The sequence below is a fragment of the Trachemys scripta genome, chromosome 9 (genome assembly GCF_013100865.1).
Source record: "Trachemys scripta elegans isolate TJP31775 chromosome 9, CAS_Tse_1.0, whole genome shotgun sequence".
NCBI classification, from domain to species: domain Eukaryota; kingdom Metazoa; phylum Chordata; order Testudines; family Emydidae; genus Trachemys; species Trachemys scripta.
In genome coordinates, this window is record NC_048306.1 from 47,797,548 (window position 1) to 47,824,962 (window position 27,415).

At 49.8% G+C, this 27,415-nt stretch overlaps 1 protein-coding gene across 5 annotated transcripts in view; it reads left to right on the plus strand.

The window, feature by feature from the left end:
• SNED1 (sushi, nidogen and EGF like domains 1) overlaps positions 1-26,681 on the plus strand; it is a 143,181-nt gene extending 116,500 nt beyond the window's left edge. For 3 of the 5 annotated variants that reach the window (XM_034782201.1, XM_034782205.1, XM_034782203.1), the window contains 6 exons: positions 842-924; positions 10,671-10,769; positions 11,653-11,769; positions 14,142-14,229; positions 17,121-17,204; positions 25,931-26,681. In XM_034782201.1, the coding sequence (XP_034638092.1) occupies positions 842-924; positions 10,671-10,769; positions 11,653-11,769; positions 14,142-14,229; positions 17,121-17,204; positions 25,931-26,063 (604 nt within the window). In that variant the 3' untranslated portion in view covers positions 26,064-26,681. Of the gene's footprint in view, positions 1-841; positions 925-10,670; positions 10,770-11,652; positions 11,770-14,141; positions 14,230-17,120; positions 17,205-17,816; positions 17,855-25,930 lie in introns of all 5 variants that reach the window. The other 2 variants (XM_034782202.1, XM_034782204.1) reach the window with 2 other exon arrangements.
• The last annotated feature ends 734 nt before the right edge of the window (positions 26,682-27,415 follow it).

Below are 27,415 nucleotides of genomic sequence, written 5' to 3' on the forward strand. Positions count from 1 at the left end.
GGTGAGCAGCTGGAGGAGATGGGACACAATAAACCCAGAGGAGAAAGCGGACACTGGGGTGTAAACTAGCTGAGTGCCCTGGAAATGTATGGTGGGACACAGGAGAATGTAGTAGAGGTGCCCTCTGCTGCTCAACGCATCTGTATCGTGGCCACACGCACTCCTCCTGCTAATCACTGCAACTCCTCAGACAGGAAACTGTCAAGGGCAGTCAGACTCCAAAACCTGCATGAAGCACCAGATTCCTCAGTGGGCTATGTGGCTACAAAGCCAGCATAGCCGCCATGGGATTGGCTCCCCATGGCAGTTGTACCCACATAACTGAGTAGAATGTGCCCCTAGTTATTTCTCTGCATCTCAGTTCCCACTTGCTGTGGTGTTAATGCAGCACTTCAGGAGTGTGCGCCACAGGCTTCCTGCATTGATGCTGATTGTTTGTGTCCCAGTAGTGCCTTGAAGCCCCATTTGATATCAGAGCCCCTCTGTGCCTACACGTCACCAAGAGGAACGGTACAGGGCTTTGCAAACAGCCTTCACTTTGCAGGCTCCAGGATAGCACTGGAAACAAAACAAATTGAAACAAGATTTTGCAACACCATTGGCGCAGTTTAAATGACCAGCGTATTCATCCTCTGGCTGATGCTACACTCAGCGTAGTCCATCACAATTCCTTTCCACAGGCTGCTCTCTGCACGCAGAATGCCACTGCTAGGGCCCACCAGCTGAACGAGCAATCTTGTCGGCAAGCCATATAATTGTGTGCTGTAGCCCACTGATTTTTGTGGGGGGGGAGCACCTGCTGGGCCACTGTACGAGGGCTAGTAATTCTTTCCCTTTCCAGGTTTACTGAGCTGGTGGACGGCAGACGGAGGATCAGTGCCAAGTTCAGCAGCTTGCCGAGCAAATCCGTCACCGTGAGAACACGTAAGTACTCTCCATCCACCCCAGGCCCTTGTCTGTCACCCAGGCCTCTGTTCCACAGAGGGTGTGAGAGCAACACCGGCACGATTGCCTGCTGGACTGCAGGAGGTGTAACTCTGAGACGGTTTGATGTGTGCAGCACCTGCCCCACACGGGGTGTTAAAAGTCTCTGTCTCGCTCTCTCTATACACAGCCCCCAGCTGGCTTTAGAGAAGGGGCCAATCCCACAGCCCAGCACAGATGTGGACGTGACTCTGCGGGCAGAACAAAGCCAGGGGAAATGCTGGCAGGGGCAATGGCTCAGCTCTCTAGAAAGAAGATCCCTGGGTTGGAATGGCCAGGGGTCCCAGCACCGCATGTGCGAGGCCACATGCCCTGGCAATAACGCAGCACAGGCTGACCCTGAATGCCGCGGAAGAGCCCCAGAGCCATGCTGCTTCCCCACCAGTCTGTGGCTTGTTGGGGCAGGGGTCAACCCCAGCTGATCGCTACAGGGCCTGGTCCACACCTGCTGCTAACAGCATCGTCAGATTGGCCAGACTGGTGCTGCCCGAGGTGCAGCTCTCCCTGTATCCTCTCTCGGATAGTGGCCAGCTCCAGCTGCCTCTGAAGAGAACCCTGCTGTAGGCAGCTGCCCCATATAACTCCCAGCCATGCTCAGACACGGTAACACTCTGAATTGTAACCAAGGCCTGGGATGCAGGTGCCATGACCAGCCCCGCCTCCAGCCCAGCCTGGGCTAAGGGATGGAGCCTGGAGAATGAGAGAGGAAATGGGCAGGGTGCCCGAACGAGCAGCTGTGCTGAATACAGCCCTGCAGCCATCTCTTGACTCCCTGGACCATGCATGTCACCAGGAGGTTTTGCTAGCGGTAGCTGTGCTGGGGTTTACATGCAGGGATTCAGATCCTGTGGCCCCACGTGGTGAAGGGGGAAGGAGTTAATCTGTCTAGAAAAATGTAAATCCTATTTGGAGGACCACTCTGAAATGGCACCTGGCTGTGTCTCCTGAGGGGAGAGCAGGGCACTGAGTCACCTGAGTTCTAGTCCCAGTTCTAACACCTGACTCCCTGGGTGACTATGGCTAAGTCCCTTCCTTTTCTGCACAATGGGGCTAGTCATACTCCCCCGCCCTGGGGAAGTGCTGAGTGATCACTGTGGGAGAGGGGCTTTGGAGAGGAGCTGAGCTTAGCGGGGTTCCCAAGCAGACTGGACATCTGTATGGATAAAAATGGCCTGAATGACAGGAGCCAGGATTCAAACAACAAAAACTAACCATTTTGGAAGGAATAAATCTTCAGGCCTTAACGCAGCCTCTGCCTGTTGGGGTTTAGGAAGAAAGTGTCTTTCTGGGCAGATTAAAGCTGCCTCCTGTGGGGTCCTTCTACCTGCCGCTGAAGCAGCTGGTGCTGGTGACTGGGCTGGATGGCCCTTGGGGCTGATCTTGTCTGGCACTGCCTAGGTTCTAATATATGTAACCCTTCTGCCCCTCTGAGTTGGCAGCAACAAGGGCCGGGTTCAGTATCTAGGGGTTCTGTTTCAATAACACAATGCAAAACCAACTCGAGCCCCCACCCAGTGACCTGGGACAATTACATACCACCCCCCGGGTGCCTCTAGGAGGCAATACTTCCCCTCTCGCAAGCACGGAGTCTGAGTTTAGCAAAAGCTTTTTAATAAAGGAGGGAAACAATGCGGCATCATGTTGGGGATACACCACAAACAGGATTCATAACACAAACCATGAGCAAAAGACCCACCTCCAAGTAAGTTTGGCAGTGTCCTTTTCCCCTCAGGATCTTAAGTCCAATCACCCCAAAGTCCAAAAGTCTCTGACCCTGGTCAGTGCTGCCCCAGAGTCCAAAAGTTTATCTGCAGAGTTTTACCCTCCCCCCCCCCCAGTCTGGGTGGAAATGGAGGGGGGAGAGATACGGGGTGTTAAGGGGCACCTTACATGGTCCGAGGCCGACTGCCCCGCCTCTCCGTGGAGTTCTGCTGCAGCCTTCACCACGAATGGCTCTGCTCTACCAGCCGCTCCGGTCCAGTCTTCCAGCCGTCCCTGCAAACTGCTCTGCTCGCTGTCCCGTGAGCCACTCCAACCGTCCCACAAACTGCTCTGCTCTGCCAGCCACTCCACTCCACCAGCCGTCCCATGAACCACTCCAGCTGTCCCCGCAAACTGCTCAGCTGTCCTCCGCTCCGCGTTCCATGGGCCACTCCAACCGTTCCGCAAACTGCTCCGCTCCGCACGCCACTTAGCAATATATCTTTAGGCTCACCCCACTAATTAACACAGCACTCAGTGATCTCAGATCAGTAATTTTAGCTCTTTTAGTGATTTCAGTTGTAATAGGGGAGCCCCAGTGCTAATGCACTATTGACCCAAAGTGAATTCAGGTCAGCAGCCTCTAGCTAGAGTCCTAATAGAATCAAAATTAGCTCTGCTATTCAACAGTGGAGAGAGTATAATTGGTATTCCAGGCTCTCAAAAGGGGCCCAAACCATCAGGTATACATACCTATCCCAAAGTACTCTCACTTCACTAGGTTTTGGAATCAATGTCCCTTGTCTAGTGAGTGCTGCTTAGGTGATAGTGAGACCCTCTGTCATAAAACAGTTTCATTGTCCTTGATTCACATAATCAGGGTAACAACACTTTATTCCTCCTGCCCCAATAACAGAGAAACTGGGGATTCTACAGCTGCCAAAGTGACCATTTGGGGAGGCCGTGGGCTCATGCCAGGCGAGTGGGTGTGCCTATGCAAACAAGATCAGCCCCTGAAGTTCTTTTCCACACTCGCCATAATTCACCACCAGATGTCAGGGTAGAGCTCATCCTGACTCTGCTTACACCCCCCCCCAGCGGAGAATTTGTCGTCCCGACAAATCACACTCCCTATTATACCAACTCACTGGTCCCCTCCAAAGGGCCTCAGATAGCCCACTTTAGCTTCCACAAGCCTGTGTGCTAAATGTATTGGCTCCTCACTAGTCACCCCATGTGCATCATAAGTTAACCGTTTTACTGGTCTTATTATCCTGTCTCACCTATTGAGAATCTTTGTTGCTGTGGTAGGGGAGACATCCTCTTGAGCGACAGATGGGGAGGTTTCCTTTGAGGGCCCCTCGGCTACTGGCATAGGCCCCTGCATTTCTAGTTCTAACAGTGGAGGGTTGAAGGTGCCCGGGACATCCTCCACCTGTATGTCTCCACTATCCAATAACCTGTGCGTGTCATCACACGGGGGTCCCACCAGTGGCTCAGGGGTGTCAGGAATGGGCCTAAATACTTCTGCCATGGGGTTTAGGGCAGAAGAGGAGGAGCTCTCTTTTGATTCAGCTGATCGAGACTGAAATCTTGTCTCCATCCCAGGATACACCATGGTTGTGTCATCCTCCTCAGACTCACTCTCGGATGTGCTGCATAGGGGTAGGTTAGCTGCAGGGGGACGGCTGTCCACATTGGAGGGCGGCTTTGGTCCAGCACCTTCGTTCTGCCCGGTTGCCCTGTTGTGGCCCATCTCATAAGGGGTGCCTACCAATTCCCCAACAGGGAGCAAAAGGTTTCTATGCACTGTCTTTGTCTGCCCTTGACCCTCTTCAGGTTTGAGCTTATAGACCGGCAGGTGTCCTAGCTTTTCCATCACCGAGTAAGGTATTGCCTTCCATCTATCAGCTATCTTGTGTTTGCCAGCAATACCCAAATTTCGCAGCAGGACTCTGTCCCCCAGCTGGAGCTCTTGCAAATGTACCCTAGCATCATATCGATGTTTGCTGCGGTCTGCGTTCTTCCGAGCTGCAGATGTAACTAAGTGATAAGCATCCCACAGCTTTTCTCTTAGTCGGGATACATATTGCTGATGAGTTTCATAGCTATCTCCATCCTCTGATACAGCAAAGCACAGGTCTATGGGTAATCTTGGTTCTTGCCCAAACATCAAGAGATATGGGGTGACTCCCATAGCGTCGTTCTTTGTGGCGTTGTAGGTGTGCACCAGAAATGCGACATGTTGGCTCCAGGTTGCCTTCTGCTCTGGCCGCAGAGTCCCCAACATATCTAATAGGGTTCGGTTGAACCTCTCTGGCTGAGGATCACCTTGCGGGTGATAAGGCGTTGTTCTAGACTTTTTAATCCCCGCTATCCTCAACACCTCCTTCAGAAGGTGACTCTCAAAGTCCCGCCCCTGATCCGAGTATATCCGAGCTGGGAATCCATAACTGAGAAATATTTTTCCCACAGTACTCAAGTGACAGTGGTGGCCCTCTGATCACGTGTGGGATATGCCTGCGCATATCGCGTATAATGGTCAGTCACTACTAGAATGTTCCCAATAGTCCTCTTGTCTACTTCTAAAGACAAGAAATCAATGCATACCAGCTCCAGAGGTTTGTTGTTGGTGATGTTCTTCAGATATGCAGCCCTCGTGGTCAGAGTTTTCCTTTGAACACATCGAGCGCAGGTCTCACATTTCCTGCGAACATCTTCAGCCATCCGGGGCCAATAGAATCTACTACGAATAAGTTCCAGGGTCCTCTCCATCCCTAAATGTCCAAAGTCATCATGCAGGGCCCTCATGGCCAGGGCTCTGTACTCTTTTGGCAGCAATAGTTGAGTCCGTTGCTTTTGTAAAGGATCTGTAATTACTCGGTGTAGCACTCCCTGAATCAGTTTTAGTTTGGTCCATTCTCTCAATAGTAGTTTACCCTCCGGGTTAGGTGGGACAACCGCAGCTGGGCTTCGCCCCTCCCTTTTGGCAAGTAGAGTATCACGAATGTCAATATCTTGCAGCTGGGCTTCCTGCCAGTCAGCTGCATTGAGCATGGGCAAAGGAGATTGGTCCAATGCAATATAGGTTTCAGAGTAGCAGCCGTGTTAGTCTGTATCCGCAAAAAGAAGAACAGGGCTGTAGTCCACGAAAGCTTATGCTCTAACAAATTTGTTAGTCTCTAAGGTGCCACAAGTACTCCTGTTCTTCTCAATGCAATATAGTTCACTGAAGCAGAAGGCACGCATTCAGGGGGCAGGCCCACAGCTTCTACTGCACATCCATGAAGGCTCTCATGGGCCTCTGGCTCTCGGCGACTCACACTGCAAATAGCTCTCACTCCATCTGTGGGTATCACAGCAATTCCTGGTGCCTGTGGATGCCTGGACAATGCATCTGCATCTACATTGCTTCTCCCTGATCGGTATTGAATGCTGAAGTCATAGCTAGCCAAAGCGGCCACCTATCTTTGCCCTTTAGCATCCAGCTTAGCGCTTGTTAATACATAGGTCAGTGGGTTGTTGTCTGTCCACACCTGGAACTGAGCACCATACAAGTAATCTCGAAATTTCTCAGTGATGGCCCATTTCAAGGCCAAGAACTCCAGCTTGTGGGTGGGATAGCGAGTTTCACTATCAGACAGTCCTCGGCTGGCAAAGGCTACAGGTTTACATTTGCCTTCCACCTCCTGGTACAGTACTGCTACCAGACCCTCCAAACTGGCATCAGTATGCAGGATAAACGGCTTGCTTGGGTCAGCAAAGACTAGGACCGGAGCATGAGTTAGGCAAGTAATGATTTCTCGAAAAGCCCTTTCACATCTCTCATCCCACCTTGGCCCGAATTATTCGAAAGGGCCATAGTGTCTCTGCACCGGAGGCTTTGGGGACCTCCCCTTATTCTTGGTCTTAGATTTGTTCTTGCTGGACTGGTATCCCTGGTAAGATCATTCAGAGGTTTTACAATTGTAGCATAGTTTTTCACAAATCTGCGGTAATAGCCACTAAACCCAAGAAAGGTCTTGAGTTCTCTGTAGTTACTTGGACATGGCCATGTAGTGAGTGCTTCTATTTTATCAGGATCCGTACTCACACCTTTTTGGGACACGATGTGACCCACATACTTCACTGAGGTCCTGCAGAACTGGCATTTGTCAGTCGAAAGCTTCAAACCATAATCCTCCAACCTATCAAGCACTTTAAGAAGTCTTTCTTCATGCTCCTCCAAGGTTCTTCCGAACACAATCAGGTCATCCAAATAAACTAACACTTGCAGTAAATTCATGTCTCCCACAACTTTCTCCATAAGACGTTGAAATGTGGCAGGTGCTCCAGAAATCCCTTGGGGCATGCGTTCAAACTGATAAAACTCTAATGGGCAGATGAAGGCTGTCTTCTCCTTATCTTCTTCACCCAGAGGGATCTGGTAGTATCCACTCTGAAGATCCAACACAGAGAACCACTGGCTTGCCAGCAAACAGTCTAAGGCATCTTGGACTCGGGGCATTGTGTACTGGTCAGCCCACAGTACGGCGGTTTAGGGTGCGGTAATCAATACACATCCGGATTTTCCCATTCTTTTTACGGACCACCACAATGGGTGAGGCGTATGGGCTGCAGGACTCTGTAATGATGCCATTCGCAGCCAGTTCCTGAAGCTGTTGTCGCACATCTTCCATCTCGGAGAGAGCAATCCTCCTAGATCTCTCCCTGAAAGGTCGAGAGTGATGTAGTCTGATGTTGAGCTCTACTCCTTTTGCACATTCCACATCCCACTCATGCAATGAGAACACCTTGGATCTTTCACAAAGTTTCCTCCTCAGGCAATCTTTCCACTCCTTGGACAATGGTGAATCTCCAAAGTCAAACTTTGCTGGGTCTATTGTCGGAACTTGAGTCTCACACTGGGGTTTTACAATTGATTCAGGCTCGAAGAGGTCTGCTATCTTTTGTCCTTGCTTCACAACAACATCTCAACTTGTTTCATTAGCAATCAGTATAGTCACCTTTTCCTGGGCTTCAGCAGGTAGGGTTATGACTTCACTGGGGACCAGCACTCCTTCCGAGAGCTCTCCTTCAACCAGCTGCTCTACCATTGCTAATGCCCCTTTACTGCCTTTCAGCCTGGTACACATGACAAGCACTTCTTGCTCCATCCTTGCAGGCACAACTAAGGGGGTTGTGTCCATGTACTTCAGTGCCCCAATTGGTAGCTCAGATGTCTCCTTTTTAGCGCTCTCAATCTTCCTATAGGCTTCAGCACAAAGCGTATGGATCATCAGGGTATTCAGGTACTGGTCCCCAGCCCGTCGTCTGCAGTAATCTGCAAGCACCTTGAAGAGACTGGAGTTGGTCCCTATCAGCACAGACACAGGGCATATTAAGGCAGCTGTGTCTACCTCTTCCCTTACCCCAGCAACCTCCTCTGGGAATTCCAGGTGCACTATGACATACCCTTGCTAGGGGTATTCATCCATGCTGAGGCCACACAGACCAATGCCAGTCAGTGGCTATATAGGCAGGTGCCTAAGCATCTGTTGTTAGAATGACTGAAATATAATAGTCACTTGAGATCCAGTGTCAAGCATTGCTTTACACTCCGCCCCTTCAATCCTCACTGTGACCTCTGCTCGAGTCCCTATCAGTCCTGTGGGGATCCCAGCTGGACGGTCTTTTCTGGGGGAATCTTCAAATCCTGCAGGCCTGGGTGGTCCCCGTCCCCAGACCCTCTGGCAGCTACCGGATCTCTCCCAACTGATCCTCAGCTTTCCATACACTACGGAGGGGTTTTCTTCATTATGGCACTTGGCAGCACTGTGCCCATCCTGACCACATCGGTAGCAGAAGAATTGTCCTTTCCACCTTCGCCTGGGTGGGACGGTGGCTCTAAATGCTGACTTCTCCATCGCCACAGTCTGAGGCTCCTTATTCCTGGAAATCTTAGCTCAGTCAATGGTGCTTTGCAGCTCAGCTATCCGTTCTGTCAGGACCTGCATTTGTTGGGCAAGTTCCTCTATGGTGCTCACCATCAGTACACTGGCCATTTGCAATGGTGTTGTGCTGGCTGGCTCCAATGTTTGAGCTTCCCAAAACTCGCTGGCAGCCTGCCTTTCTTCCTCTTCCCTGACCTCCTTTATCAGCTGGGAGTAACTTGGGGGATGTTCCTGCTGTTCTCTTAGCCGGAGATGAAGTAGAATCGGGTTCTGATACGGAGTCCCTCTTACAACTTGAGCCAGTCTGGTCTGATCCATCTGCTCAGCAGTCACTGCTCCCCTCATGACAGCTCTCTGAAGCAGTCTCTCCAGGCTCTGTATATAGGCTGAAATCTTCTCGCCCCTTTGCTGTCAGGAATTAAGGAACTTTCAGTAACTGTCTTCAGGGCCCTCTACGCTCCCAAAGGTAGGATCAAGGGCCTCTAGGCAGTCCTTCACGCTGACCCCAGAGTCAATGAGCTTCAGGGTACGAATCACATCTAATGCTGGGCCACTAAGGTTCTCTATTAGACATCTTCACTTTTCTGCAGCATTTCAGTGCTATGCTCCAACCAGGGTTCAAACTCGTCTTCCCCAGCAAATAACCTTAACTTACAACAATAGTTTGACGTAGGATGGGACAACACAACCTTTTCCAATATTTGCCCCAGTGCTTTTGCCCATTGGCTGAGGCTGCGGCCCCTGAGCTAGAGGCTGCAGGGCCGGGGCCCAACAAACCCGACATATTAGCCATTATACAAACAGTAATTTCCTCAAAATATAAACACAATTGTTTCCCAATGCAGTGGAACACTCAACAAGTGCTTGCGAGGGGTACTGACCAGGGAATCCCGGACGAGCCCCCAAAAATGTAACCCTTCTGCCCCTCTGAGTTGGCAGCAACAAGGGCCAGGTTCAGTATCTAGGGGTTCCGTTTCAATAACACAATGCACAACTGGCTCGAGCCCCCACCCAGTGACCTGGGACAATTACATACCACCCCCCGGGCGCCTCTAGGAGGCAATACTTCCCCTCTCGCAAGCACAGAGTCTGAGTGTAGCAAAAGCCTTTTAATAAAGGAGGGAAACAATGCGGCATCATGTTGGGGATACACCACAAACAGGATTCATAACACAAACCGTGAGCAAAAGACCCACCTCCAAGTAAGTTTGGCAGTGTCCTTTTCCCCTCAGGGTCTTAAGTCCAGTCACCCCAAAGTCCAAAAGTCTCTGACCCTGGTCAGTGCTGCCCCAGAGTTCAAAAGTTTATCTGCAGAGTTTTACACACACCCCCCAGTCTGGGTGGAAAGGGGGGAGAGATACGGGGTGTTAAGGGGCACCTTACGTGGTCCAAGGCCGACTGCCCTACCTCTCCGTGGAGTTCTGCTGCAGCCTTCACCACAAAGGGCTCCACTCTACCAGCCACTCCGGCCCGGTTCGGTCCTCCAGCTGTCCCTGCAAACTGCTCCGCTCTGCTCGCTGTTCCATGGGCCGCTCCAGCCATCCCACAAACTGCTCCGCTCTGCCAGCCGCTCCACTCCACCAGCCATCCCATGAACCGCTCCAGCTGTCCCCACAAACTGCTCCACTCTGCTCTGCACGCCACTTAACAATATATCTTTAGGCTCCTCCACTAGTTAACACAGCACTCAGTGATCTTAGCTCAGTAATTTTAGCTCTTTTAGTGATTGCAGCTTGTAGTAGGGGAGCCCCAGTGCTGGTGCACCATTGACCCAAAGTGAATTCAGCTCAGCAGCCTCTAGCTAGACTCCTAATGAAATCAAAATTAGCTCTGCTATTCACCAGTGGAGAGAAGAGATACAATTGGTGTGCCAGGCCCATTTTGGGCGGCCGTGGGCTCATGCTAGGTGGGGTAGGTGTGCCTATGTAAACAAGATCAGCCTCTGAAGTTCTTTTCCACACTTGCCATAATTCACCACCAGATGTCAGGGTAGAGCTCATCCTGACTCTGCTTACATATAAAAGGGATAAATATTATTGGTTGTTCTCCTAGAACCTGAGGCGCCAGTGAAGCTGGAAAACATGGAGGAATCGACCAATCGGGTCGGCCTGGCACTGCAGCTGCCGGAGTCTGAGAACCAGAAGAGAGAGCGTAAGTCTGGTGAGAGGGGGTTTTATGTTCGCAGATGGGACCCAACCATTAAAGCTGGTCACAAACCGTAGCCCCTGCACTAGACAGCCCCAAACTTTGGGGAGATTCGAAATACAAACCTGAATCCACAGTCCCACTTTGCAAGTGATCCAAATGGTTATTATAGGTCAGACCCAAACGCTGAGTAACAGTCCTGGCTCCAGGGGATCAGCCCTTTACAGCATGGCCACTGTATCTTCCCACGTGTGCATAAATCACTGTCTCTGGCCAGCAGCATAGGGGGGAGGGATACCTCAGTGGTTTGAGCATTGGCCTGCTAAACCAAGGGTTGTGAGTTCAATTCTTGAGGGGGCCATTTGGGGATTTAGTTGAGGATTGGTCCTGCTTTGAGCAGGGGTTGGACTAGATGACCTCCTGAGGTCCCTTCAAACCCTGATATTCTATGATTCCTGAACACGAGGACTCCAGCTGCCAGGTGCAGGGCAAAACCAGTGGGAGACAACCCATTGCCTGGCTGGCGATTTCTGATCTTCCATGCAGGAGGCTAGACTAGTCCTTGGGTGCGGGAAGCTCACTGTGAAAGCGCCTACCCAGGGGACACCCTTAAGTCAGGGCCTGATCCAGAGATACTGAGCACCCACAACACTCAGCACCTCTCGGGATCAGACCCTCCATGTGACCACTGGGCTCTCTCTGAAGCCTCCTGCTCGGACCCCTGAACCCCTGCCTGAGGGGATGCAGCACAGCACTTTATAAACTCCCCACTCCCAACTCTTTGTCTGGGCATGCTATGGCACTCTGTCCAGGCCACACACTTTGACCCCTGGATGTGCATCCTCCGCCGAAGGCTGGAGCGGCCTGATGCTAGCATTTGTGTTTGCAGATGATAGCCAGAACTGCTCTACAAACCCCTGCAAAAATGGGGGGACCTGCGTCCCAGGTGTCAAGGTCTACCTCTGTGACTGCATCCCCGGCTTCAAGGGCAGACGCTGTGAACTAGGTGAGGCTACAGCTGCCCTGCTTCCCCCCCCCGGTCTCAGAGTGAGAGGCGGGAAGAGCCAATGCTAGGGCTGCAGCAGTCAGTCACACCAGGGCCCAGGCCAGCAGGGAGCCCCTGTCCTGCAGGCTGGGGGGGTGCCAGAAGCAGCAGTACCAAGGCAGACCATGGCGTGTGGGGTCAGTAATGCCCAACAGCAGGCTAGAGGCCAGGAAGGGCCCTGGCGTAGTGTCTCCCGTGCCCACGTGACTGAGGACAGGCTGCCTTGGTGCCTGCTGGGCCAGAGGAAGACAGAATTCCACCCCTCAGGCTTCATCAGACTGAGCAGCCCCCAGCCCCCTCGCCTCTCCTCCAGAACAGCTCGGGGCCAGGGTCGTGAGGCTGCTGATGCCTGAGGGGAGAAGAGACTGCTCCCTGTTAGCACCCATTTGGGGGAGGGCACATTTGCGACCCAGCCTGCCACTCCGTCCCAGGGAAAAACTTGCTTGTATGCCCCTCCCCTGCTGTCTGGCACAGCCAGTCACTCCCCCACTGCCCCTGGAGCACTAGTGTCTGGGCTTTGCAGCAGCTGCTGCCTCCTGCCCTAGCTCTCCTAAGGCAGCGGGAGCAGAGCCATCGCCCCTGAAATGCTCATCTCCGCTGTGAGAGGTGAGAGCAGCATTTCAGCAGAGGGGGAGGAAACCTGGGCCAAGACTAAGGGCAGGGACAGGAGCTGCTTTCTCTGTGCACAGTGGGGCCTGGTCCTATAGCTAGCCCTGTGTGCTGCTGGAGGGGTTAGTTCATCCCCCATGCTGGTGTGCACAGCCCAAGGAGCTAGAGCTCCTAGAGATGGTGCCCATAAGAGCTGGGGCTAAGATTTTTCAAGAGTGACTTTGGGGATGGAGCCGGAGGCACCTCAGATGGGCCTGATTTTCAGAGCGGGCGCTCAGCCCATGCCAGAAGCCAGGCTTCCCTGAGTGCTCCAAGTCACGCACTGCTTTTGGAAACCTTCTGTCAAAGTACTGATGTGGTCCCTGTCCAGAAAGCATCCAGGCGCCTCCCATGTGGTAACAGTCATACCCTCCCAACGCCCTGGGAGGCGGGGCTGTGCTGGTAGCCCCACTGCAGATGGGAACCTGAGGCAGGCTGAAGCTGAAGTGACTTGTTCAATGTCACACACGGCATCTGTGGATGAGCTGGGATGGGAACTGAATGCGGGTGTGCCCCTTAATCCTGTGCTCTAGTCACTAGCTCCTCTTCCCTGCCCTTGGGTCCAAGGTCTTACTTGGATTCAGGGCTGGTGCAGTAATGGGGGGGGGGCGCACCTTGCGCCATCGCCCCACCCAGCTAACCCCCGCCCCCACCCGGCAGCTAACCATATCCCCCCACCCCCCCCCCCCCCAGAGGCCCCCCCCCCCCCGGCAGCTAACCCCGCCTGGGGAGCCCGTCCCCCCCTCACCCCCGCAGCAGCTACCCCCCCTCTGCAGCTAACCCTGCCCGGGGACCCCGTCCCGCGGAAGCTAACCCTGCCCAGGGAGCCTGCCCCAGCTCACCTCCGCTCTGCCTCCTCCGCTGAGCACGCCGGTGCTGCTCTAATTCTCCTCCCCTCCTAGGCTTGCGGCACCGATTTGGAGAATTAGAGTGGGGGCTGTGTGCGCAGCGGAGGAGACAGAGTGGAGGTGATCTGGGGCAAGGAGCGGGTCCCCTGTGCGCCCCATGCCGCCTTGGGAAGAGCAGCAGGGCTTCGGTCGCCATCAGCCACTGTGCTGTTAACACACACTTTATATGGCCCCCTGGCTAAAGAAAACTCAGCCAGTCTCACATAACAAACCCTGCTGAGCAGCGAGCCTATGGGCTGATGGCTCTAGGAAATGTCACTGCCATCCAGGGCAGGAGCCTGGCACTGCTACGCCATGCTGTGCAGCCTCAGATGTCAGGCAGGCACTGGGATGGCCCAGAGTACAGCATGTATGAGGGCAAATATTTCACAGATGCACAAAGGAAATTCAGCAGGGGAATAAACTCCGCTGCCTGATTTCTGGACCCCCTCATTCATTGCTGCCACTAGGGCTGTCACCCTCTGTGTAGTATCAAGCAGAAAGCAGGAACAGTTTTCCTGTCCTCAGCTGCTAAGTCCCTATCTCGCTTCCCCCTTTATAGCCCTGCTTTAAAACCCAGCCCCCAACTACCATGCACCCAAGCTGGGGCTTGGCTGGCTGACTTAGCACTTCCTGGTGGCAGGGACCATGCCTCGCTTGGGATAAATGCATGCTGCTAGGGAAGTGGGTTTGAGCGGTTAGTGTCATTCATTTAATGACAGATTTTTCTCCATAATTGGGGTGTCTCGTTGCTAATAGGGCATCAAATTAACCCTTTCTCCCCTTCTCTCTGCTTAGCCTGCAAGAAGCTGCCCCACTCCTGCACACGGCTGTACTCAGAAACCAAGTCATTTCCTGTCTGGGAAGGGGGCATCTGCCATTACCTGTGAGTATAGCGCGCCTCTTGCCCTTCCCCCTTCCTGTTTACACTGGGCCCCGTGGAGAGCTCATGGACGGTGACTGAAGGTACACTGCGTTTCAGCTGGGTTTGGAACCCCAAGGAGGAGGAATGAGGATCAGCTGCTTCCGGATGTATTTTGTCCCTGTCTCATTTCTGTTATCTTGTCTGGCCATGTCTTATGGTGGGGGGAGCTGCAGTATGGGGGCAGCTGTAGCAGACAAAAAACATTCCACATGCTGTCCTAGCACCTTCACTGATGTTTGGCATAGGTGTGGTTCTTCACTCGAGGGACAGCTCCAGGCTGTGCTGCAGTAGGTTGGGTTTTTATCAGGATTTTTACCAGCTAGTGTGTAATACTAGAAATGTTGGCTCTTCTGGAGCATCTAGAAAACATGACACTGTACCCACTCCTCACCTCTACCAGGCATTGGGGTGTTTGCACAAGTTGTGCTTATGCCAAGTCAACCAGTGCCTTTTCCCCTGGGAGTTGGGCAGGGAGGAGGGAGAGTGAGCTGGTTGGAGGGTGTCTGGCTGTGTCATCTTCTCCAGTTCCCCTTTCACCCTTACAAGCAGAGATTTCTCTCTCTTGCATCAGTTAGGGTCACAGCCAGTCTGACAGTGAGTATTTCCCGTCTGCTGAACCTGTCTCAATGTGCTCTCCCCCTCCAGAACGCACTGGCACTGCTGTTTCAGGGGGTCAGTTACTCAAATGTTTCTGGGCTGTAGTTTGACACCCTTGGTCCATTGTCTGTTTGGCTCCCATGATCTATCTGAAGTGCTATGGGAGAGGCTGGCCATTAAGCGTGCAGTAGCAGAGCTGTGTTTGAGTTGAACGGAGCTGTGGTGCTTAATTTCTTTAAGCATTTCCATCTATGTGTAACCCTTCTGCCCATCTAAGTTGGCAGCAACAAGGGCCGGGTTCTGTATCTAGGGGTTCCGTTTCAATAACACAATGCAAAACCGGCTCGAGCCCCCACCCAGTGACCTGGGACAATTACATACCACCCCCTGGGCGCCTCTAAGAGGCAATACTTCCCCTCTCGCAAGCACGGAGTCTGAGTGTAACAGAAAATGTTTAATAACATGAGGTAAACAACATCAGCATTAAATTGGAAAAACACCAGAACTAGAGTTCTTAGACCAAACCATGAGCGAAGACCCACCCCAGCAAATTGGGCCGTGTCCTCTCCCATTGGTTCTTGAAACCAGCGACCCAAGAATCACCAAAGTCCCAAAAGTCCACCAATCCCAAAGTCTCTTGGGTCCAGCAACCCAAGAATCACAAAAGTCCGACAACCCCCCCCAAAGTCTCTGTCCATGATCAGTGCAGCCCCAGAGTTCAAAAGGGGGGGGGGGCGAGCAGGGTGTTAAGGGGCACCTTACGTGATCCGAGGCCAACCGGCTGCTTCTCCGTGGGGTTCCACCGCAGCCTTCACCACGAACTGCTCCATTCCACCTGCCGTCCCACTCCTGCCGTCCCCGAACTGCTCTGGCAGCTGCTCCGGCAGCTGCTCCGCTCCGCTCACCGACCTGTGAGCCGCTCCGCTCCGCTCCGCCCGTCCCTTGGGCTGCTCCCACAAGGCTCTGCTCTGCTAGCTGCTCCTCCAGCCGCTCCGCTCACCCCCACTAAGCTAAGTTAGCTTAGCAATAGCTTCAGGCTCCCCCACTAGTTAACACAGCCTCAGTGATCTCAGCTCTTAAGTAGCTTTAGCTCTTTTGTGATTTCAGCTCTTAGTGATTTCAGTTCTTAGTGATTTCAGCTAGTAGTAGGGGAGCCCCAGTGCTGGTACACTATTGTCCCAAAGTGAACTTAGCTCAGCAGTCTGTAACTAGACTCCTAAGGGAATCAAAGTTAGCTCTGACATTCAACAGTGGAGAGAGGAGGAGGTGCAATTGGTGTTTCAGGCCCACAAAAGGGACCCACACCACCAGGTACCAATACCTGTCCCCATCCTCTCTCAATTCACTGGGTTTTGTAACCCATGCCCCTTGACAAGCAAATGCTACCTAGGTAATGGTGAATGATTCACTCAGTCCTTCTGTCATACAACAGTTCCACTGGCCTTGATTCACAGAATCAGGGTAACAAAACTTTATTCTTCCTGCCCCAATAACAGAGAAACTGGGGATCCCACACCAGCCAAAGTAACCACTTTGAGTTGCTGTGGTTTCATGCCAGGCGAGTGGGTGTGCCTATGCAAACAAGATCAGCCCCTGGAGTTCTTTTCCACACTCGCCATAATTCACCACCAGATGTCAGGGTAGAGCTTATCCTGACTCTGCTTACATATGTAAGGCATTGTTAATCCCTCTCCTCCTCACAGAATAGAGAAATAAAGTAGCTGACAGTGCAGTCATATTTTAAAGCAGGGTAATAACCTGTGGGTCTTTAATGGCAGCCAGTCACAGCACATACTTACTGAGCTCTTACCCACCAGACCCTAGACTCCAGGCTACGTTTGTTAACCGTGTTATCCTCCGTACCAGCCACCTCTTAGCTATGCGCCAGACCCAGGCACCATTTCTGGAAGGGTCTCGTCTCACTCCCCAAATTGTGCTGCCCTATTACCAGCCAGAAAACTGGCTCCCTCCCCCACTCTAAGAGTAGCTGGGATTCCACTAAGGATTAGGAGTCCATTCTGAACCTGGCCAATAGACCCTGCAGCTGGTGGTCGAGTGGCCAGTGCTCTCCCCTCACTGGGCTGGTGGTGAGCTTAATCAACATTGGATGTGACACCAGTCTTTTGATCAGGATTGACCAAACCCCACTGCACAAGCGGACACAGGGATCCAGTGCTTGCGGCCAGGCAGGTCTCTACTCTTTTCACTGTCTGTCTACAGCAAATTGTTCTGCTGTGTCCTCTTTGTGCTAACAGATACAAGAGGGTCTACAAAGTCCACCAGGACATCTGCTACAAGGAGAGCTGTGAGAGCACTGCTTCAAAGAAGACAGGCAGCAGGTAGGATCGGTTGATGGCTACTGCAATGGCTTTGCAACTCTGCAACATATAGACACATGGGAAACCAGGGCTCACATTTTCAATAGAGACTAGTCATTATTGGTACCCAGTCTGAGACACCGTTACAGGGGGATGATTTTCAGAAAATGCGGAGTGCCTACCTTTTAGAAACCAACCCCTTTAAAGCAGCTCAGCCTGGGCCCCCAAAATCAATCACAGCTGAAAACTTAGGCCTAGATGCCTGAAGCTGTAGCAAGGGCTGATACCCTGAAATTGTTTGCATGAGGGGCTGGTTAGGATCAGTATGTGTGTGCTGTCGCGCCTCCTCAGACCATGAAAATACAGAGCTGAGTCCTAGGCTGTCTGGATGTTAGTCACCTTGGAGACGACATTTGTGGGTGTCTGCCATTGTGAGCAGCATTAGTCCTTTAGAAATGATGAGTTGGGTTTATGGGATAACTTTCAGAGTCATGAACTCTGGGAATCCCATTAATACAGGGACTGAACTGCTGAACTGCATCTCACTTCTATGGAAACGTACCTGTTAGTGTGAACAAAAAGAAAAAGGTCAGCTGTCTTGTATACCAAGACCTCTCTCTTTCCTTCTTCCAGAAAACAAAGTAACAGTCACGCACTGAAGAAGCCATAGAGTAAGTGATCTTTCTCCCTGAGAGGCTTTTAGAAGGTAGAAGGTTACTGCACTGAGGAGTCTGCCATCATGCATAGCACCTACCAAGGCCAGATGGTTTCACAACGGGGTGGGGTGTGAGACGATCATTCTCCAGGGTTAAAAGGGCAGTCAGGCAGCCTCCTCCCTGGAGATTTATAAGAAGCACAGCTGCTAGGGCCTTGCCCCAGTCTTTAACTACCGTGAGCATGTCCAAAATCCACAACGTGCTGCTCATTGGTACCTGCGATGAACCCCCAAACTACTCCCATGCAGAAATGGCACATGGGCAAGACCACCTCGGCCAAAGGCGGCAGAAAGCTGAAATCCATTGCTAGAATAATGTGGAGAGCCCCAGACTGAACAAATAGTGCCCTGGCTCCCTGGAACTGAGGGGGCCCTTGAGTCATCAACAAGCTGGTATTTGCTATGGATTCTAGCCCCACTGATTTTCTGTGTTGATTTCCTTCCCCCACTGCAACACCAGGATCAGCCTCTCACAGACAAACATTTTCTTGCTAGCTTCAGATAAGAGTTAAGCCCTTGGTTTCAAGACCTTAAACTTCACTTGTGTGTGTCTGTGCAAGGCTAATGTAAAGGTATAGCTTGGGGTCAGGTAAGCCAACCTAGACTAGACGGATGGCTTTGAGAGCTCTGAGAAGGGGAATGCTGACCATTGTGCTTAAGCTGGTTAAATATTGCAACAGATACCATCCAAATGTTATAAGCATGCAATGCCTACGAGGAAGCGTGTGCACTTACTTTATTTGGAGTAGATGCAAAGTTTGACCCCTCAGTTCATCTTTATTTACTGTAGTTGAGTGCTGCAAGGTCTTTGCTTCCTATTATCCGGGTGCTTTTGTCCTCCTTTTAAGCGAATGCTTGCTGTGCTGTCGAAAGTTAATCTAACACCTTTTACAAATCTGCCATCAGTTGTTAGGGTCTATCCTCTAATGGGCGCAACTCCCACAGACCCATCCCTGGCTTCTGACAAAATCTGCCATGCCATGGGTGCAGCAGCCACCACCCACCCCACAACTCCAGCTCTGCAGTTGACTGATGAAGCCTTTTAGGTGGGAACGGGCAGCCTGGAGATGCAGTGATCCAGTTTCTGTTGGCAGGACTCCTATAGAGCCCCTGCTCTTATCTGTCTATCTACCCTCCCTTAGGAGAATGCCCAGGCCAAGGCAGTAGTACATTATTGTTGTATTTGTATTATGGGAATACAGATCCCTAAATGGCCTGTTGTTTGTGATGTTAGAATTAGCCAGACTAAGAGAGAGTTCCTGCCTTGCAGAGCTGCATATTAGTGAAATGAACAATTCAGACAAAGGGTGGGAGGGAAAGTGACTTGCCCCAGGTAGAGATCAAGGAAGTCTGAAATATCGACAGCCATTACGTGCTTCTCAAAACTAAACTTCCTTTACTTCTTTCAGAATGAGAAATGTATTATGTGTACTTCAGTTAGCCCATAAACAAGTGCTGGTTGGAGAAGTATACATTCTTTAGCTTTGATATGAATAATAACAACAAATTTACCTAGTGCGCGGGAGGGAGCTGCAGATGCACCCTAAGGTACTCAGATGTATTTTTTCCAAAATCTCTTTCTTGAGTGGGGTCTGAATTAGGCGTTACCACTCAAAAAAGAGATCTTGCAAACAGAATGTTGGGAATCATTAGGAAAGGGATTGATAATAAGACAGAAAATATCATATTGTCTCTATATAAATCCATAGTACACTCACACCTTGAATACTGCATACGTCCCATCTCAAAAAAAGATATATTGGAATTGGAAAATGATTAGGAGTATGGAACAGCTTCTGTAAAAGGAGAGATTAATAAGATTGGGACTTTTCAGCTTGGAAAAGAGACAAATAAGGGGGGAATATGATAGAGGTCTATAAAATCATGACTGGTGTGGAGAAAGTAAATAAGGAAGTGTTATTTACTCCTTCTCATAACACAAGAACTATGGGTCACTAAATGAAATTAATAGACAGCAGGTTTAAAACAAACAAAGGAAGTATTTTTTCATACAACGCACACTCAACCTGTGGAACTTCTTACCAGAGGATGTTGTGAAGGCCAAGACTATAACAGGGTTCAAAAAAGAACTAGATAAGTTCATGGAGGATAGGTCCATCAATGGCTATGAGCCAGGATGGACATAGATGTTGTGGATTGGGGGGGGAGGGCTAGCTCAGCGGTTTGAGCATTGGGCTGCTAAACCCAGGGTTGTGAGTTCAATCCTTGAGGGGGCCATTTAGGGATCTGGGGCAAAAATCTGTCCAGGGATTGGTCCTGCTTTGAGCAGGGGTGGGACTAGATGACCTCCTGAGGTCCCTTCCAACCCTGATATTCTATGATTCTATGGTTGTCACTAGCCTCTGTTTGCCAAAAGCTGGGAATGGACAACAGGGGATGGATCACTTGCTGATTCCCTGTTCTGTTCATTCCCTCTGGGGCACCTGGCATTGGCCACTGTCAGAATACTGGGCTAGATGGACCTTTGGCCTGCCCCAGTATGGCCATTCTTATGTTCCCTACTGGGTGACATATAGGGGGGGAAATGTAAAATGTGAAAGACAGCTGTAAACAAAAGGGAAGGTATGTAAATAGACCTGACCTGCCACACACAGCTATAGAAGAAACTCATGTTTCTAGAGAAAAAGCTCAGGAAATGAATGTCTCTAAGATGTAATTAATGGAGCATAATAATAAGGACCACCAATACATTCAGGTATATACCCAAACTTTATGGTAACACCACCACTAGACTCTTTAGTAATGGAGTGTCATCATAAACATTTTGACGGGCTGGATCACAGAAACCTCCTTAGGGCTGCCAACTGATGTGCCACTACTTCTGTTCCTGCTTTCCTGCCCTGGCAGCTTGGGACTTCAGTGCCCTGCCTGGTTTGAGCCAGACTCGCTAGCCTGCTGCAAACCCAGACCCAGGTCTGAACCACGTCCCCTAACAGATATAGGCTTAATTGAAAGCAGCTTAGGAAGTGTTCCTGTCTTTAACACTCAGATGCCCAACTCCCAATAAAGTCCAAACCCCAAATAAATCTGCTTTACCCTGTTTAAAGCTTATACAGGGTAAACTCATAAATTGTTCATCCTCTATACCACTGATAGAGAGATATGCACAGCTGTTCCCCCTCCCCCCCCAAGGTATCAATACATACTCTGGGTTAATTAATAAGTAAAAAGTGATTTTATTAAATACGAAAAATAGGATATAAGTGGTTCCAAGTAGTAACAGACAGAACAAAGTGAATTACCAAACAAAATTAAATAGAACACGCAAGTCTATGCCTAATACAGTAAGAAAACTGAATACAGCTAAAACCTCACCCTCAAAGGTGTTCCAGTAAACTTCCTTTTACAGACTAGTCTCATTCTAGTCTGGGTCCGGCAATCACTCACACCCCCTGTAGTTACTGTCTTTTGTTCCAGTTTCTTTCTGGTATCCTTGGAGGTGGAGAGGCTCTCTCTTGAGCCAGCTGAAGACAAAATGAAGGGGTGTCCCAGGGGTTTAAATAGACTTTCTCTTGTGGGTGGACACCCCTATCTCCCCCTGTGTAGAATCCAGCTATAAAATGGAGTTTTGGAGTCACATGGGCAAGTCACATGTCCATGCATGACTGAGTTCCTTACCAGCCAAGCCACATTCCTGGGAAAGCTCACATGTGGATTGGCATCTCCAAGTTCATTGTTGGCTTAAGTGGTTCTTGACTGGGCACTTACTGAGAATAGTCTTTTCTCAGGAAGCTGACCAACTGCTTCACTGAGACTATTTAAAATTAAACAAGTACATAGCCAATATTCATAACTTCAAATACAAAAATGATACATCCATACAAATAGGAGGAATGTATTCAGTAGATCATAACCTTTACAGAGATATGTTACATGGCATGTGTAGCATAAAACATATTCCAGTTATGTCGTATATACATTCATAAGCATATTCCCATAAAGCATTATGGGTTGCGCCACATACACAGTAAATTTCATAAATACACCTCTACTCCGATATAACACAACCCGATATAACACGAATTCAGATATAACGCGGTAAACCAGCGCTCCGGGGGGGCAGGGCTGCGCACTCCGGTGGATCAAAGCAAGTTTGATATAACGCGGTTTCACCTATAACGCCTATAAGATTTTTTGGCTCCCGAGGACAGCGTTATATCGAGGCAGAGGTATACTGTACAGACAAAACTAGCCATCCTGTGAACCACTATAATATCACATAAACAGTTACTAGTGTAGCCTTGGATATGCTAGCATAGCTCAAGTTTTTCCTTTTTTTCCTTCATCTTTCCCTGTTAATTCTGAGAGAAAATATGTCATACAAGTTTCTTCACAATTCTTCAAAAAATTTCAAATTTTTCCATTCCAGGTCTTGAAGGGGCATCTAAAAGTTTCCACTTGTGTTCCAAGCCCTCCCGCAAGTCAGCAGCGGAGCTGGGAATTGATCCCAGTCTTCAAGACCTGTCCCTATGGCCTTTCCACTCCCTACCCATGCCTCCTTGTGGCAGAGCTGCCCCAGGCACAGACATTGCAGGCTGCTACACAGGGGTGAATCTCATAGACTTTGAGGCCAGAAGGCACCATCATGATCATCTCTGACCTCCTAGTTTAAACCTGCAAGTGACCAGTGCCCCATGCTGCAGAGGAAGGCAAAAAAAACCCAGGGTCTCTGCCAATTTGACCTGGGGAGAAATTCCTTCCCAACCATAGAATCATAGTTTCATAGAAGATTAGGGTTGGAAGAGACCTCAGGAGATCCCTCTAGTCCTGTGGGGCCCAAAACTGGACACAGTACTCCAGATGAGGCCTCACCAATGTCGAATAGAGGGGAATGATCACGTCCCTCGATCTGCTGGCAGTTCCCCTACTTATACAGCCCAAAATACCATTAGCCTTCTTGGCAATAAGGGCACACTGTTGACTCATATCTAGCTTCTCGTCTACTGTAACCCCTAGGTCCTTTTCTGCAGAACTGCTGCCTAGCCATTTGGTCCCTAGTCTGTAGCAGTGCATGGGATTCTTCCGTCCTAAGTGCAGGACTATGCACTTGTCCTTGTTGAACCTCATCAGGTTTCTTTTGGCCCAATCCTCTAATTTGTCTAGGTCCCTCTTTATCCTATCCCTACCCTCCAGCATATCTACCTCTCCTCCCAGTTTAGTGTCATCTGCAAACTTGCTGAGAGTGCAGTCCATGCCATCCTCCAGATCATTAATGAAGATGTTGAACAAAACCAGCCCCAGGACCGACCCCTGGGGCACTCCGCTTGATACCGGCTGCCAACTAGACATCGAGCCGCTGATCACTACCTGTTGAGCCCAACAATCTAGCCAGCTTTCTATCCACCTTATAGGCCACTCATCCAATCCATACTTTTTTAACTTGATGGCAAGAATACGGTGGGAGACCATATCAAAAACTTTGCTAAAGTCAAGCTATATCACATCCCCCGCTTTCCTCATATCCACAGAGACAGTTATCTCATTATAGAAGGCAATCAGGTTGGTCAGGCATAACTTGCCCTTGGTGAACACGTTGATTGTTCCTGATCACCTTCCTCTCCGCCAAGTGCTTCAAAATGGATTCCTTGAGGACCTGCTCCATGATTTTTACAGGTTACAAAGTAGCAGCCGATTTTTACAGGGACTGAGATGAGGCTGACCAGTCTGTAGTTCCCCGTAGTTCCTTCTTCCTTTTTTAAAGATGGGCACTATATTTGCCTTTTTCCAATTGTGTGGGACCTCCCCCGATCACCATGAGTTTTCAAAGATAATGGCCAATGGCTCTGCAATCACATCAGCCAACTCCCTCAGCACCCTTGGATGCATTGCATGGACTTGTGCATGTCCAGCTTTTCTAAATAATCCTTAACCTGTTCTTTCACCACTGAGGCTACTCACCTCCTCCCCATACTGTGCTGCCCAGTACAGCAGTCTGGGAGTTGACCTTGTCTGTGAAGACCCAGACAAAAAAAGCATTGGAGTACTTCAGCTTTTTCCATATCATCTGTCACTAGGTTGCTTCCCCCATTCAGTAAGGATCCCATTCCCTGACTTTCTTCTTGTTGCTAACATACCTGTAGAAACCCTTCTTCTTACCCTTAACATCTCTTGCTAGCTACAACGCCAACTGCGCTTTGGCCTTCTTGATTACACCTCTGTATGCTCAAGAAATATTTTTATACTCCTCCCTACTCATCTGTCCAAGTTTCCACTTCTTGTAAGCTTCCTTTTTGTGTTTAAGCTCACAGAAGATTTCTCTGCTAAGCCAAGCTGGTTGCCTGCCATATTTGCTATTGTTTCTGCACATTGGGATGATTTGTTCCTGCACCCTCAATAAGACTTCTTTGAAATACAGTCAGCTCTCCTGGACTCCTTTCCCCCTCATATTAGCCTCCCAGGGGATCCTGACCATCAGTTCCCTTTTCTGAATTCCAGGGTCCGTATTCTGAGGCACTCCCTTCTTCCTTTTGTCAGGATCCTGAACTCGACCACCTCATGGTCACTTCTGCCCAGGTTGCCACCCACTTCCACTTTCCCTATCAAATTCTTCCCTGTTTGTGAGCAGCAGGTGAAGAGGAGCATGGCCCCTAATTGGTTCCTCTTGCACTTGCACCAGAAGTTGTCCCCAACACTCTCCAAAAACTTCCTGGATTGTCTGTGCACTGCTGTATTGCTCTCCCAGCATATGTCAGGGTGAATGAAGTGCCCCATGAGAACCAAGGCCTGTGATCTGGAAACTTCTGTTAGTTGTCCTCAAAAAACCTCGTCTACCTCATCCTCCTGGTCTGGTGGTCTAGCAGATGCCCACCGTGACATCATTCTTGTTGCTCTCACCTCTAAACTTAACCCAAAGACTCTCAACAGGCTTTTCTCCAGTTTCATATTGGAGCTCTGAGCAGTCATACTGCTCTTACATACAATGCAACTCCTCCAACTGTTCTCCCCTGCCTGTCCTTCCTGAACAGTTTATACCCATCAATGACAGTGCTCCAGTCATGTGAGTTACCCCACCAAGTCTCTGTTATTCCAATCACATCATAGTTCCTTGACTGTGCCAGGACTTCCAATTCTTCCTGCTTGTTTCCCATGCATCTTGTGTTTGTGTACAGGCACCTAAGATAACTAGCCAATTGCCCTACTTTCTCAGTATGAATCCGGAGGCCTCCCCTGTTGCACCCTCCTCTTTGTTTCCTCTCCAGTATCCCACTTCCCCACTTACCTCTGGGCCTAGGTCACCACCCCCTGGCAAACCTAGTTTAAAGCCCTCCTCACTAGGTTAGCAAGCCTGCCTGCGAAGATGCTCTTCCCTTTCTTCGTTAGGTGGATCCCATTTCTTCCTAGCAATCCTTCTTCCTGGAACAACATGGTTGAAGAATCCGAAGACCTCTCTCTGACACCACCTGCGTAACCACACTTTTACCTCAACAATTCGATGGTCCCTACCTGGGCCTTTTCCTTCAACAGAGAGAATATGGTTCTTTCAACCCCAAATATGGTGATCAGTTAGACCCAACAACCAGACATAGGGAAAGAATTTTCTGTAGTAACTGAGAGCCCTCCCCATCTAATCTGCCCCATTATCTTTATTTTAAATATTACTTGTCGAACGGAGGAAGCACAAAATCAAATGCTCCACACACACACACCCTTGCTTGTGTGTATGACCCTGCATCCCATAGCTTTGCCTTTCTCTGCTAGAGCAAATAAGTGTGTACTAACAAACACTAGGGGGCAGATTTACACACTTGTCACTTGCAACTAGAGAGCTAAACTCTATAAAAAGCGGCAGCCCAGAAATCTTTAAGAACCAAAGGGCCAAAACCACCACTGACTTCAGTAGGGAAAAGGGGACACACAGGAAAGTATTAATACTGTTTCCAAGCTCTTACGGGGCAAGTACAGTCCATCAGCCAAATCCCATGGGAGCAAGAGTGGGTCACTCCCTCAGACCAAAGGAAATTGAAGTTGGAGTGCTTTCAGCTGATTCTAATGTTCTCTCTCTCTTTCATAGGGTTCAAAGCACTAAGAGCTTCCATCTTACCAGATCTAAGGGCTTTCAAACACCAGGAAGATCGGATCTACAAATAGTGGGGGAGACCTTCCTACGTGGAGTCACTGCCCTTCCCTCTCCTCCAGCCTGTTAGGGACACACTCAGACTGGCACACCATACAGTCACTTCCCCTCCCAGCAGCAGGCGCACCGGAGCCCTCATACGGGCTTTCCTTATTGCGGACGCCCTTCTTCCAATCACCAGACTCCATCTAGGGACGAGCAACATCACATTAGAATGGCTGACTGTCTCATACGGGGGTTAGCCTATCTTTGTAACCCAGGCCTGTTTATGCGAGTCCCTGCTCTGCACAGGCATTTACAGGGCTGACATCCAGCCCCCTCTTACCAGCATATGCACCAATCTGTTAAATTACAAATCAAGTTTGATGCAGCACTACACTCCTTAGCTATGAACTGACACCTGACCTAAACAGGCCCGGCAGAGAAGTAAAATATTCCCCTGCACAGTCAAGTAAAAAAAAATCCTAACTATTTGAACTGATGAGGGTGAAAAATAAAGAAAGTAGTAGACACATTTCCCCTTCTTTTGTACCTTAAATGTTTGGTTTGTAAGAACACTGTGCTGAGTAGCAGGCAATATTGGCTATTTCCTTCAAGTTATTAATGTTTTAACTGAGTTTCAGTGTGTAGCGTAGAAAAATGTCTACAGCACCTAACAATGATGAACTTTTTTCCTCAAAAAAAAAAAGGTGAAGGCTTAGAAATGCGTTTGCTCCCATACCCATTTTTATAGCACATCAACACACTGGTCTATGAAATCATTCCAGGGCACTGTAGCTGTGTTCAGCAAAGAAAATGTTTAAAGTCTTTATCTCCAGCTGAAACAGATTGAGTAAGTGTCCAAAGCATTTGTCAGCTGTAATCCACTTCTCTGCAGCTGTATATTTTAAACCAGGCAGTACCAGGAAACTGACACACACACTGATACAGCTCTGACACCAACTGGCATCCAAGCACTAATTCCCTGTATTACAGCAGAGCTGACTGCAGTGGTGCTTAGGTATTGGCAGCAATACCACCTGGGCAGGCTCAAGGAAAGCCATGTCTGGCTTTTAAGATTTCCTAGCTTTTGAGAGTTTGTACGAGTATGACACTAGTTACACATAGATTTGTGTATTACTATACACAGTGTATATTATAAATTAATACACACCAGAGATATAGCTTAGCAATGGTACTAAAGTGTTTTTTCAGGAGCAGTATATGGGTGCACCTCTAGGAGGCTGTGACTCATGGCGCAGGATACAGCAGCCTTTCCCCACCGCCTAGAGCTAATAGTCAAGGGGGTGTAAAGTGTAAATACAGTTTCTTTAGTGAAGGAAAGAATGGTTCTGAGCAGAACACAGCGCAGGCATTAAGCAGCTCCCCTCGGCAGGCATCCTCCTTGTTCCGAGTGCCTCGCCAAACACCCCTCTGAGCAAG